The following is a 12,475-nucleotide window of genomic DNA, read 5'->3' on the forward strand; positions in this document are numbered from 1 at the left end:
CACACACACACACACACACACACACACACACACACACACACACACACGTTCAGATAAGCATGTGTGCTCCGTCATATTGTTACTATATCATCTGTCTTATACTTTTTCTATCTCCCTATTTCTCTATCTAATAATCTGTGGACCTACCTACATGCTTTTAAAGCAGGGTTTCTGCTTTGTTCTGGAACTCACTCTGTAGACCAGGGTGGCTGGAACAGAGATGCATCTGCTTCTGCCTCCTGAGTACTGGGATTTTAGGCTTGTGCCACCATCCCCTGGCTTAATTACTACATTATTATTCTTAGATTGGTTGGTTAGGAGGCTTTTCAATTTAGTTCTTAGCACTTTGACCCAAGGAATCATTTGTGACCTTTAGTTTTTAGTGTTTTATTATTATATATACTAGTTACATATAAATAGAATTCATTGTTATATTTTCATATACATACATATTTTGATCATGTTCATCTCTTGTTACCCTGTTTTTCTGCCCACTCAAGTTTCCTTCCCTTTTCCTACTTTCATGTCTTTTTCATTAATTTAAGGTTGTTACTGGAGGATGGTGCAATTTTGTTTACAGGGCTCTTGTTCACCTTACTAATGACAATGAAGACAAATACTTCTCCTTTCCCCATTAACAATTAGCCAAGCATGAATTCTTGAAATGGCATGGGGCTCTGTGAGCTTTGTATCCTTATGTGGCAGTGTTTTGGCATGCTCAGTTTTATGGAGTTCTTTGTGTAGGTAGTCAAAGCTGCTATAAATTGAAGAGTGCCATGCTTGTGACCTGCTGGGAAATCAGAGCTCCACTGTGTTCCTATTCTTTGAGCATTTATATTTTTTCTGCTCCCTTATCTTTTTTTTTCCTGAATCTGTGGAGGGGATTGAGTGTTTGTCTTGTTTATGATTTTGTCATCTGACAACCATATGTTCTCAGTATTTTGACCAGAGATGAGTCTTTCAATCCTGTCTTTGGAACTTTCTTTAAAAAAACAACAACTTTATTTTTATTTTGTGTATGCATGTTTTGCCTTCATGTTTGCCTGTGTACTACATGTGTACTTTGGTACCCACAGAGTCTAGATGAGGGTGTTCAGCCCCTGGAACTTGTGGTTGTGAGCTGCCATGGGATGGTGGGGCAGCTTGAAGAACAATCAATATTCTTAACCTCTGAGCCGTTTCTCCAGCCTGTTAGGAACTTTTAACCTGGCTAGTACTTTTCTAGGCTTAGGCTTAAATCATTTCTTAAACTTTGGAAGGGTGGCATTGGCCGCTCATGTCTATAATCTTAGTACTTCGGAAGTGGAAGCAGGAAGATTGCTATGAGTATCAGCTCAGCTTGTTCTACAGAGTAGTTAGGCCTTTTCTTATCAGACCAAACCAGACAAAACTCTGGGTCCTTTCGGAGAAGGCATTTCAGGATGACAGAGAGGGCACTAGTCATGGCAGTGATTTTTAAGACAGTGTGTAGCAGATCCTTAGAAAGACTTCCTGAAGTACTGTTTTGACATAAGCATAGAAATAGTTTCTAACTATCATGGTCCTTAACCTTGCTGTTAAATTTTTGATCTGTTGTTTTGGAAAACAGGGTCTTACTCTGTCCCAGGATTGTCCAAAACCCACTCAAACTTGTGACAGTTGTCCTCTCTTGTCATTTTGAATACACAGTGTAGTTCAGGAGTGAGCCCTTACGATAGTTGGCGGGTATTTTTGAACGTTTAGAATTCCCATTTCAAGATTCACATAGAAGATGAGACATGGTGGGGTAGGTGGCAGGTTGAGTGTACCCGTGCCTTGACTTAGATCACAGCACCACCTAAACTTGGGTGAAGGCTCACTGGCCTGCATTCCCAGCTACTCAAGAAGTGGGAACTGGACGACAGTTGGAAGTGTTCCGCAAAAGAGCAATCAAGCATTTAAGCACACCACACTTGATGAGGAGTCTTGATCTTTTTAGATATGCTATTTGTTTGGGTAGTTCTCATGTTCTGGAAGCAGGGGTAGGGAAACATGTTATTTTGTTGATTACTTAGAATTTTAGAATTTGACACTGTAAGGAAATGATTCAGGTTTAGAGATCATGTCATAAGGTAGCAAGCAAACAGTTTGCTTTAGAAGTATAGTGTTTTAATTCTTGTTTTGGTTTTTAGGAAGTTATTTTTAAAATAGCAGTTCTAATGTATTTGAACTACCATTAGTGTATGGATTTTTTTGGGGGGGCTCTAAAATATTTGTGTTATAATTATGGTAAACCCTATTATTTAAATTTAGTTTAAAAGGAGACATTATTATTTTTTTTCTGGACAGCAGAAAAAAGATAGTACCATTGTTGAGTATAGTCATCTGTGTCATTTGCTCTAGTGCTAGGTAACAGCTGGTGTTTGCCTAGCCACATTTTCTTTACTAAGGACCTTCAGTGTCTTCAGGAGAACTGTTCATTGGAGAGCCTTTCAGGTACATGATGCAAATTGGTGACTCGTCTCTAAAATGACGCCCTATAAAATTTAGCCCTTCTTAGTTATTGTCTGCTTTATCTTATGGAATACTTAGTGTCTACTTAACTGGTGGCTTTTATCCTGTCGTTTGTTTTGTTGAGGCAGCTTCTCTTCTGGAGTCCTCGCTGTCCTGGAGCTCACTATGTAGACCAGACTGGCCTTGAACTCACTGAGATCCTCCTTTCAACTGCTTGCATTAAAGGCATGCCCCACACTGTTTCTGACTCAGTTACTGGTGGTATTTTTAACGATGAAATGAGGCTTTACGATATTTTATAACTTATTCAGTATGAATTTAGATTTTTAAAATATTGAAAGCCTTAACTCTGCTTGACATTTTCTAGACATAACATCTGAGAGGTATTTTTTGCAAAAGCTAATTTGCTTTAATGACAGCAATGGGACTGAATAGGGCAGGAGTTCAGGAGCATTTTTATAATGGCATTTTGTATTTCAGTATACGTGCTTTGTGTTGAAACAGACTAGGGGATGCCTGTTAAATATTATTTTGTGCCAAACTTTTTGAGTTACTATTTTTTAACTATATTAAGAGAGTTTAAAAGGTAAGTAGAGAACTGGAATTGTAGTAGGATAACCATAATGTTATATGAATCTTTGAGTTTTTTTATTGACCTTGTGTGTATTTGTTGGGGGTGGTGCTTAATGGGAACAAAAATTCATGTAAAGTGTAAAGGCTAAGAGAACATGAAATTGAATATTTTTCAGGTAATGACAAGTATTAGTTTTTTTTTTTTAAAGTCACAGGATTAAAGGTAGAAGTAAATATTCTTTAGGACAGTATGAACTTAGCATAAATTTAAGTATGTACATTTTTATAAATGAAGATATGCAAATAGGATATATTTAATTTTGTGTAGAAATATTTATGAAAAGCTAGCTCAGAAATGTTTTGTTTTTCTGTTCTGTTTCTGATGCATTAGTTATTTTTATAGAATAAGATGTCAGTATTTTATGGGCTAAAGCTATTTCTGTTAGTTGTTTCCAATATCATACAGGAGAAATCAGTTGTTGTGAATCTGAGAATATTTTTCCCATGCTACCTCAGGGTAAAGCTTCGTCAGGGATTGCTACAGCTGCCACTTCAATGAGCAGTGTCAGCAGTACAGTCGCAACACCTGCCAGTTACCACATGAAGAACGATCCCAGGGAACTAAAACAAGTGAAGCAGGTTTGTCATAGGAGCTAACAGAAGTAGGAGTCTACTAGTGTTAGTAAGTTAATGTAGATACCAAGCATATACGTAATTGAGCATATTAATAAACAGTTAGAATTTAAAAAATGCTGTTTTGGAGACAGGGTCTCATGTTGCTTAGATTGGCCTCTCAACTCACTGTGTAGCCCAAGGATGTCCTTGAGCTTTTTATGCTTCTGCTTCAACTTATAAATGCTGAGATTACAGGTGTTGGCCACTGTCCGTGGTTCTACAAAGGGGGTAGAGCCCAGGGCTGTCTGCACGCTAGCCCTGTGCTAATTAATTAAGCTCCACCAGCCCCAGAATTAAAATTTTAAACTATTTAAAATGACAGTAGAACCGAGAAGCACAGACAATTCTGAATAGAGTCACAGTATTGAGCTGGGCATAAGTAAGTGTAGACAGTATTTAAGTTGGTGTAATTTTTCCTGTGAATTAGATTTGGGGAGCACATGCTGAAAATTGAATTTGAGAATTGTCCCTGTATGGAAGCCCAGAGAGGCCATTGCACAGAGTTGTGAAAGTATAGTCTGGATTGCACTGGAGACTCCCAAGACGTTGGAGGTGTCAAAGCTATGGGATGCCTGCTCTAGAAAACTCCATACATGAAGTAGAACCAGTCCAGGAACAAGAAGTATGTTGCAGTCCACAAAGCTGGAAGGAGTGCAACATCCAAATAGCCTTTTGACATTCTATACAGAGTGAGAAGATTTGTAGCTTGCCTTGCTGTGTTGTGATTTTTCGTAGGTCCAGTGTTTCCACCATGCTGTCTTTCCTCCTTCTGGGGCAGTAACCTGAAGGCAGGAACTGATGCAGGCTGCATGAAAATTGTATTTTATTCTTGATTTGGAGAAATAAATAATCTGTATGTGTTCTTTGAAAAATAGAATTGAATATGATTTTTGTTTGAATTATCATAACAGATACTTAGTAAGTAGTAAAGGTAGGAGCTAGCAAACACTGCTTTTCAAAAAGCATTTGTGCTTGTAGGAAAGAAAAATAAAATTATTTTGTTGTCAAATACAAGAATAATAACCTTTTTAACTGTCCTTTGTTTACTTGCAATACCCAGGGTTCAAAAAGAAAAAAAAATTGTGACCAAAAATGAGGTCATAGTTGAACTCTGTGCATTTATGTGCTTGAATGCTAATAAGGTTAGGTTAACTGGATTTGTTGGTGGAATGAATTCTGTATAATTCTTTTTAGAATTTATTACTAGAAATGCTATTAAGATTAATAGTTAAATGCTGTAGGTTCTTATACTTCGATTTGGTTTAGAAGAGTATTGCATATTAACAATGCTTTATTTTTTTTTAAATTTTCATTTTATATGTGGTTGTTTTGCTTATATTTATGTATGTGCACCACATGTGGCTTATGCCAGTAGAGGTCAAAAGAGGGCATTGGAGCCCATGGAACCAGAGTTACAGATGAATATGAGCCACCATGTAGGTCTGGGAATCAAACCCAGGTCTTCTGAAGAGCAACCAGTGTTCTTTACTACTGCACTATCTGTTGCACCTAATAAGCCTTTAAAAATGCCTTTTATTAGCCGGATTTATTGGTGTAGTGGTGCACACCTTTAATCCTAGCACTTGGAGGCAGAGGCAAGCAGAGCTCTGTGATTTCAGGGCTAACTCTGGCCAGAAAGCTAGTTCCAGGCTAGCGGGCTACATATGAGGCTTGTCACAAACGAACAAACCTTATTTAAATATCTTAACTGTTTGCCTTTGTAATTTGGAATTACTTACTTTTTGTGACCAAGGGCCTAGAGAAGCCATACATTTGCTCTTAGAGGAGAAAGGAAAAAAAAATGTAGGGAGCCTTGTTTTTCAGATATTTTCAATTCCCAGATTTTAATGTGACAGCACAGCCATAGCTGTGACCTTTGCTGTACACTACCCTTCTGTGTTGACACCTTTGCTCAAGGGAGTGAGAAGACTGTTCTTTAGCTCCTCTCCTAGAGCGTCATTGCAGATGCCTGCTCTGTCATGGGTTTCACCTTTCCTTTCTAATTGCCTCCTACAAAGTTACTGAATGTGAAGTCCTTATGGGATTGCTGCAGGATAGGGAAAAGGATATAAAATAGCGGAAAATGTATAACATACTGGTCTGTTGTCATGACATCTTGCCTTGACTTTTAGCATATTTTAACTTGAGGTGTTAGCATGGTTTTACTCTTGTTGGTAAGAGTCATGGCATGTTGGAATCTTTTTATTTGCCCATTTCCTGGTCCTAAGAACAGTTTCCTTTTTCTGGATCAATCTGAAGTAATTTTAAATAAAGAGCAAGCTGGCTTCCTGCAGCCAACCTCACTGAGGAAGGTCCCATTAGTAAGTACTTACCTAGTCACCTGGTTAGTGTACCCGCAGAAGACTCAGCTTTCCCTTTTGATCCCCAGCTACTCCAGGTTATATACGTTTAGATATTAAAAGATGCATAATTTAGGTTTTTTTTTTTTGCATCTGCTATGTACTGTGAATATGCTATAAATTCTAAACAATAGGAAGTTGCCCATCAGACTCCTAACAAAAGTGGAATGTTGAATGATTTTGATAGTCACAGAATGGAATATTTAATGAAACATTGTGTTGTGTTAAATAGTTAAAAGAGTCTAAAGCAGGATGTGCATCTGTACAGTTACATGAATGCTAGCTTTTTTATTTTGTAGTACTGGGGGGGTTGAACCAAGGGCTTACACATTGTATAAAATAAATATGAAAAGATAGCAGAAACAAAGTTGGGCATGGTGGCGCAAGCCTTTGATCCCAGCACTCAAAGAGGCAGAGGCAGGTATGAGTTCAAGATCCATGTGAGGACAGCCAGGACTACAAGAGAAACTTTGTAGGGGTGGGGAATGAATAAAAAAAAGGTTTAAAAAGATACAGGAGGCTACTATAAACTGTAGTTTGTTTGGTTAATAATATAGTAAGGATGGTTACAGTGTTTGTCCTGGCTGTACTGATAACTTATTATGTAGACCAGGTTGGCCTTGAATTCAGGGTACACCACACCCAGCATATATATTTTTTGGGGTGGAATTGAAACTTTATTTTAAAAGTCATTAAAATTATTTATTAGCTTCATATAATTTTGTAATCAACCTTAGGCTAACAGAATGATCTTTTTATCTCAAGTTTTGCTCCAGTACTGAAAATTAGCATAGGAGTCTGTGCACATGAACATAGGGAAACAACATGTCTTTCTTTTTTAAAATCAGAAGGTGGACTGCAGCCCGTCAATGGTGGTGCACACCTTTATTCCCATCATTCAGGGAGGTAGGGGCAGTTGGATCACTGTGAGTTTAAGCTCATCCTGGTCTGCACAAAAAGTCCAGGACAGCCACGGCTACAAAGAGAAACCCTGTTCCCCAAACAAAACAACAAAAAAGAATCAAACAAACAAACAAACAAAAAAAAAAAAATGGCTAAAGGTTAGTTGATTTTTGCTGCTGCTGTTTGTTTTATTTTTTCAGAAAGGTAGTTTTTGTGTCTGGATGACGTCTGTGGAGCCCGGAGTGATAGTTAACATTTCCTTTGCTGTTTCTTGTTGAATCAATAAAGAAGTCTGAATCCTTAAAAAAAAAAAAAAAAAAAAAAAAAGGATTGTGCAGGACAGGATTTGAAAAAAATCACTTTGAAGTTAATTTAATTTTTGTTAAGGAAAAAATTAGAAAATATTGTTAAAATATATGAAGTATAGGTTTTTTTTTTATATTAGAGCTAGGATTGGTTGGACATTGGGGAGGTTTTTGATAAAAAGGAGTATCAGCAAGAGAAACTCAAACAAATTGATAAGCACCTTTCTCAGCTGTGAAACTTGAAAAGTGGCAGGTCAAACCTAGTATTCTGCATTAGAACACCTTGTGCCATTACTGGCATTGACAGCTTCAGGAGGAAGAGGTGATTTGGCTCACAGTTTGAGGGCACAGGCCAGCCTGGTAATGGTATCGTGAGGCTGGCAGCTGGTGGTCAGGCTGCCTCTGCAGGCAGGAAGCAGTGTGTGCCGGCGCTCACTCTCTTTATATTCTCTTCAGAAGCTACTCGCATTCAGAATGGATTGTCTCCTTAACCGAATCCAGAGAGTTTCCAGACATGCCAACACTTTTGTTCATAATCCTAAGTGATTCCAAGTCTGTCTAGTTAACAGTAGGAACCATTGCAGCCTAATTGGCAGCCAGTGTGGTTATATAGAGAATCTAATCTTGGTATAAATGACTACTGTGGAATGTCAGAAAAATTAATTTGGTAAATATCTTCATTAGCATGAAAGCTTACCTTTCCCTTCTGTCTGTCTGTCTGTCTGTCTGTCTCTTTCTCTGGTTGTCAGTAGTAAACCCAGGGTCTTCTGCTTGGTATCAAATATTCTGTTACTGACTTAACTTCCCAAACCTTCTGAAACCTTTTAACAATTAAAAATATAACATGAAAAAGATGACTTTATATTGATGCTGCTGTTATGTGTAGCATAAATGATGTTGGAATTAAGGACACTGAAACACTTTAAACTATGGCTTAGAAGTGAGAGTGTTGCCATAGGTGTCCAACTGCTTATGGTTTTGGGCCTTACAGTTTTGAATGTTGTATTAAGTTACCACTTAATACACAGTTCCACAGTGAATCACACTACTTGCACAATCTTACAACTTGAAGAATCATCTGTGGTTAAGACCACAGGCTGTTTCCCTTTAAATATTTGGATCGTTTAGTTACGTTATTCCATTAATAGACATTGGATTTTTTTTTTTAACCATATGTATGTTCTTAGGTGGTTGTCAATTTATTGGAATGATTATGAGGCTGTTCTGTACCTTCCAATTCTTAAAACCGTATTTGATTGCAGAATCAGACCATTGAAAATTACATGAAGCTTTTCATTCATCATATTTTCCTTGACTGACTATTATTGCTTGGCCAAAGTGTGTGTTTAGGGTTAAATAATAAAGAAAAATGATTCTTTCTTTTGAAATTCTGGAAGAAAGAATGTAAAAGATAAATTATTATGATACCTTTTAAGTGCTATGTTAAGGTGAGTGCCAAGGGTGCTGGAGTAGGGGAAGTAGGCTGCTTATTTTGATTAACTGCTGGTATTTGATGACGTACCCCATTGAAAATTGCTATAGATGATCATATTTGGTACTTTAATAAAATATTAGTAATTAGTCAACACTTGCCATTTTTTCAATGACATTTTTTGAAAAGAAAGATAAAGAATTTAGATTTTTTTAAAAATTAAAGATCCATCAATGTTTTTTTTTTGTTAACAAATTTCAATATCTTTGAAATACAGAATGATATGGAACCTAGCAAAGCTGTTCCACTGAATGCATCCAAACAAGATGGACCCCTGCCAAAACCACACAGTGTTTCACTCAATGATACAGAGACAAGAAAACTGATGGAAGAGTGCAAGAGACTTCAGGGGGAAATGATGAAGCTATCAGAAGAAAACCGACACCTGAGAGTAAGTTTTCTTGGTTGAAAATGAATCAGTTGGAATAAAGGTATAAAGAATGTGTTAATATCTTTTAGCAGTCTTTGTATGTTTCTATTTAATCTTGTTGGTAATTATTATTATTATTATTATTATTATTATTATTATTATTATTATTATTATTATTTTTAGTTCATTTGATTATGCTTATTACCTGGAGCTAATTGGTATAAGATTAAAAAAAAAATGGAAGTTTCTGAAAACCTAATGAAAATAAAATTGTACAATTATTATATAAACAATTATAAATCAATTATTATAAATGGTCCATATTGCAGTTTTCAAATATTTTTTTACTTTTGATAACATTGTTATTGTCATCAATTTTTTTTGTTTTTGTTTTTTTTTTTTCCCTGAGAGGGTCTCTCTGTGTAGCCCTGACTGTCCTGGGACTCATTCTGTAGACCAGGGTGGCCTCGAACTTAAAAGTTCCGCCTGTCGTTGCCTTCTGAGTGCTAGGATATGGGAGTTCACCACCATGCCTGGCAGTAGCGTTACATTTTTGATAAACCCTTTGGAAAGTGAAGATATCCCAGGTGTGAAAATATACCCAATACACAACACTTTTCAAACATCCTAGTTTAGCTTAACCACACAACACATTAGCACAGTTTATCCCTTGTGGTCATGTGCCTGGCTAGGAGCAGTAGTGTGCTTTTCCTTCTCTGTACATCTCAAGAGGATCATAGCACATGTCACTAGCCTGGAAAAAGATCAGAATTCAGAGTACAGTTGTAATGATGTGTATCACTTTTCATACTGCCCTAATGTCAAAAACAGTAAATTAAGCCACAGTGAAGAGGGAGTTGCTGTGTTAAGTGGTTGAGGAATGTTGTGAAGATATAACATAATTTATATCAAGTGAAAATCCTCTACTCTTCTCAGGTTGTATAACAGCACCCAGTAAAAACCAGCCACATAGTTGACAGGTATCTATAATTTTCCCAGGACCACATGACACTTGGTGCCATAACCACCTGCTTTGAGAAACTATTGCTTTCTTAGGAGAAGCCAGGGCGAAGCCACATCCCCTAAAAACAGGGCTGTCAGAATGCTAAGCTTAGTGCTATGGGAAACTATTTCATAAGAAAAGGCCAGCTCATTCTTCTGCATGGAGCAGATAAGGCTCTTTAACACAAGAAGCAATCTCCAGTCTGGGTGAGAGCTTCTAAGAGGGTCCCTGCACCCTAAATTGCGTGTGTGTTGCATGGTGACCTTTCACACACCCCTTCTTGATTTTGATTTGAGCATATCAAAACTGTATGGCAATGATACTTTGTTTTTAAAGTATACTTCCTTTCTCTAAATCCTGTAATGTATTATCTCCCTCAATAAGTCCTTCTGTGCCTGCCTGTGGGTTTTCAAGTTGTATTGAGTCAGTAACCCTTCTGAATTTAGGTGTGCTATTGGTATTCTTTGGCTGATGGCTGTAGCCAGTTTAAAATACCATAGCGCATATCGGGAGTAAGCTTACGTGTTGTTTTGTTAGGAATACCTCTCTCCGTTTAGTTTTAAAAGTCAGTGTTATTGAGGTATAGTTTACATCATATGAGTGCACCTGTTTTGATCGTTTTGTCATTTTATAGAATTCGTCAACTATCACTTTAACCCAGTTTTAGAATTTTTCGTAATTCTACAGGTTTCCAAAGTAGATGGCAGTTCATTCTTGCTCCTGTTCCTAGCTATACACATACAGTGGACTTTTAGCTCTGGGACTCAGCCGTGTGTTACTGTTTCTAAATCTTTCTTTTGTATGTTTTCCCCCAGGACGAAGGCTTAAGGCTCAGAAAGGTAGCACATTCGGACAAACCGGGATCCACCTCAGCTGCATCCTTCAGAGATAATGTCACCAGCCCTCTTCCTTCTCTTCTGGTTGTAATCGCAGCCATTTTCATTGGATTCTTTCTAGGGAAATTCATCTTGTAGAGTGAAGCATGCAGAGTGCTATTTCTTTTTTTTCTCTCGACCAGAAAAAGATTTGTTTACCTACCATTTCATTGGTAGTATGGCCCGGGGTGACCATTTTTTTGTGTGTACAGCGTCATATAGGCTTTGCCTTTAATGATCTCTTACGGTTAGAAAACACAATAAAACAAACTGTTCGGCTACTGGACAAATTGTATATTATCAGATCATCACTAGCAGATGTCAGTTGCACATTCAGTCCTTTATGAAATTCATAAATAAAGAATTGTTCTTTCTTTGTGGTTTAATAAGAGTTCAAGAATTGTTCAGTCTTGTAAATGTTATTTTAATAATCCCTTTAAATTTTCTCTGTTGCTGTTACCTCTTGAAATATGATTTATTTAGATTGCTAATCCCACTCATTCAGGAAATGCCAAGAGGTTTTCTGTGGGGAACTGGTGCCTCTTACTGTGTAAATTTTCTCCTTTACCTTTGCTAATATCATGGCAGAATTTTTCTTATCCCTTGTGAGGCAGTTTGTTGACTGAGTTTTTCATCCTTACAATCCTGTCCCATGGTATTTAACATAAAAAATAAAACTGTTAACAGATTCTTGCTCGATAGCTTGTTTGTGTCTGTCATGTCATTTGTGCTGGGCTGGAATAGGGTTGGGGTAGAGGCGAGCCAGGACATTCACTCTGCAGAAATTGGGCTTCATTGATTTTTTTTTTAAAGATAGAGTTGTTTTTTGTAGTCCTGGCTGTACTGAAAATCACTGTGTAGATCAGGCTGGCCCCACTCGGCATCTACGATCTGCCTTGGCCTGGCAGCCTGAGTGCTGGGATTAAAGGTATGCTTCACCACCACCTGGTGAAACTGGACTTTGTAATGCATACTTTTCTCTTATATGAGACGCTTCTCCATACTTGATTATTTGTAATTTAAAAGTTTTCGGTCTAAGAAATGCATTGATAAAGTTTCATGCTAACATAGATATTTTGGAAGACTACATTTGATTTTATAAAATGTAAAAGTGCTATAATTAAATGAGTTTCATGTATGTCAGCTGGCTGTATTGTTGTTTAGTTGACACCATTCTTACCTGGGTTTGGGTTTGCTTTTTTTAAGCTGTCTTCTCAAGGAAGACTTAATTCTCTTGGATTTTAAATAATTAGCATACTCAGCAATTCTACTTTATAATGTATTTCTTAATAATAGTTAAAAACAGCTGCGTTGTTTGTTATAGAAATTAGTATTAGCAAACCTTGGAGATGCACTTTTTGAAGAACAAGTTTTGTTTTTTGCAAATCAATCAGTTAATGCTCATTACAAATAGACTGATGGTTCCCTGAGCCTTAGCCTTATGTTC

The 12,475-nt window shown here is 37.2% G+C and overlaps 1 protein-coding gene across 1 annotated transcript in view; it reads left to right on the forward strand.

Annotated features, from left to right (window-relative positions):
- Vapa (VAMP associated protein A) overlaps positions 1–11,729 on the forward strand; it is a 30,583-nt gene extending 18,854 nt beyond the window's left edge. The window contains exons 5-7 of the mRNA XM_055628375.1: positions 3,562–3,684; positions 8,998–9,171; positions 10,969–11,729. Of these exons, the coding sequence (XP_055484350.1) occupies positions 3,562–3,684; positions 8,998–9,171; positions 10,969–11,127 (456 nt within the window). The 3' untranslated portion in view covers positions 11,128–11,729. The remainder of the gene's footprint in view (positions 1–3,561; positions 3,685–8,997; positions 9,172–10,968) is intronic.
- The last annotated feature ends 746 nt before the right edge of the window (positions 11,730–12,475 follow it).

The sequence above is a fragment of the Psammomys obesus genome, unplaced genomic scaffold (genome assembly GCF_907164565.1).
Source record: "Psammomys obesus unplaced genomic scaffold, mPsaObe1.curated_primary_1811, whole genome shotgun sequence".
In the NCBI taxonomy this organism is placed as follows: Eukaryota; Metazoa; Chordata; class Mammalia; order Rodentia; family Muridae; genus Psammomys; species Psammomys obesus.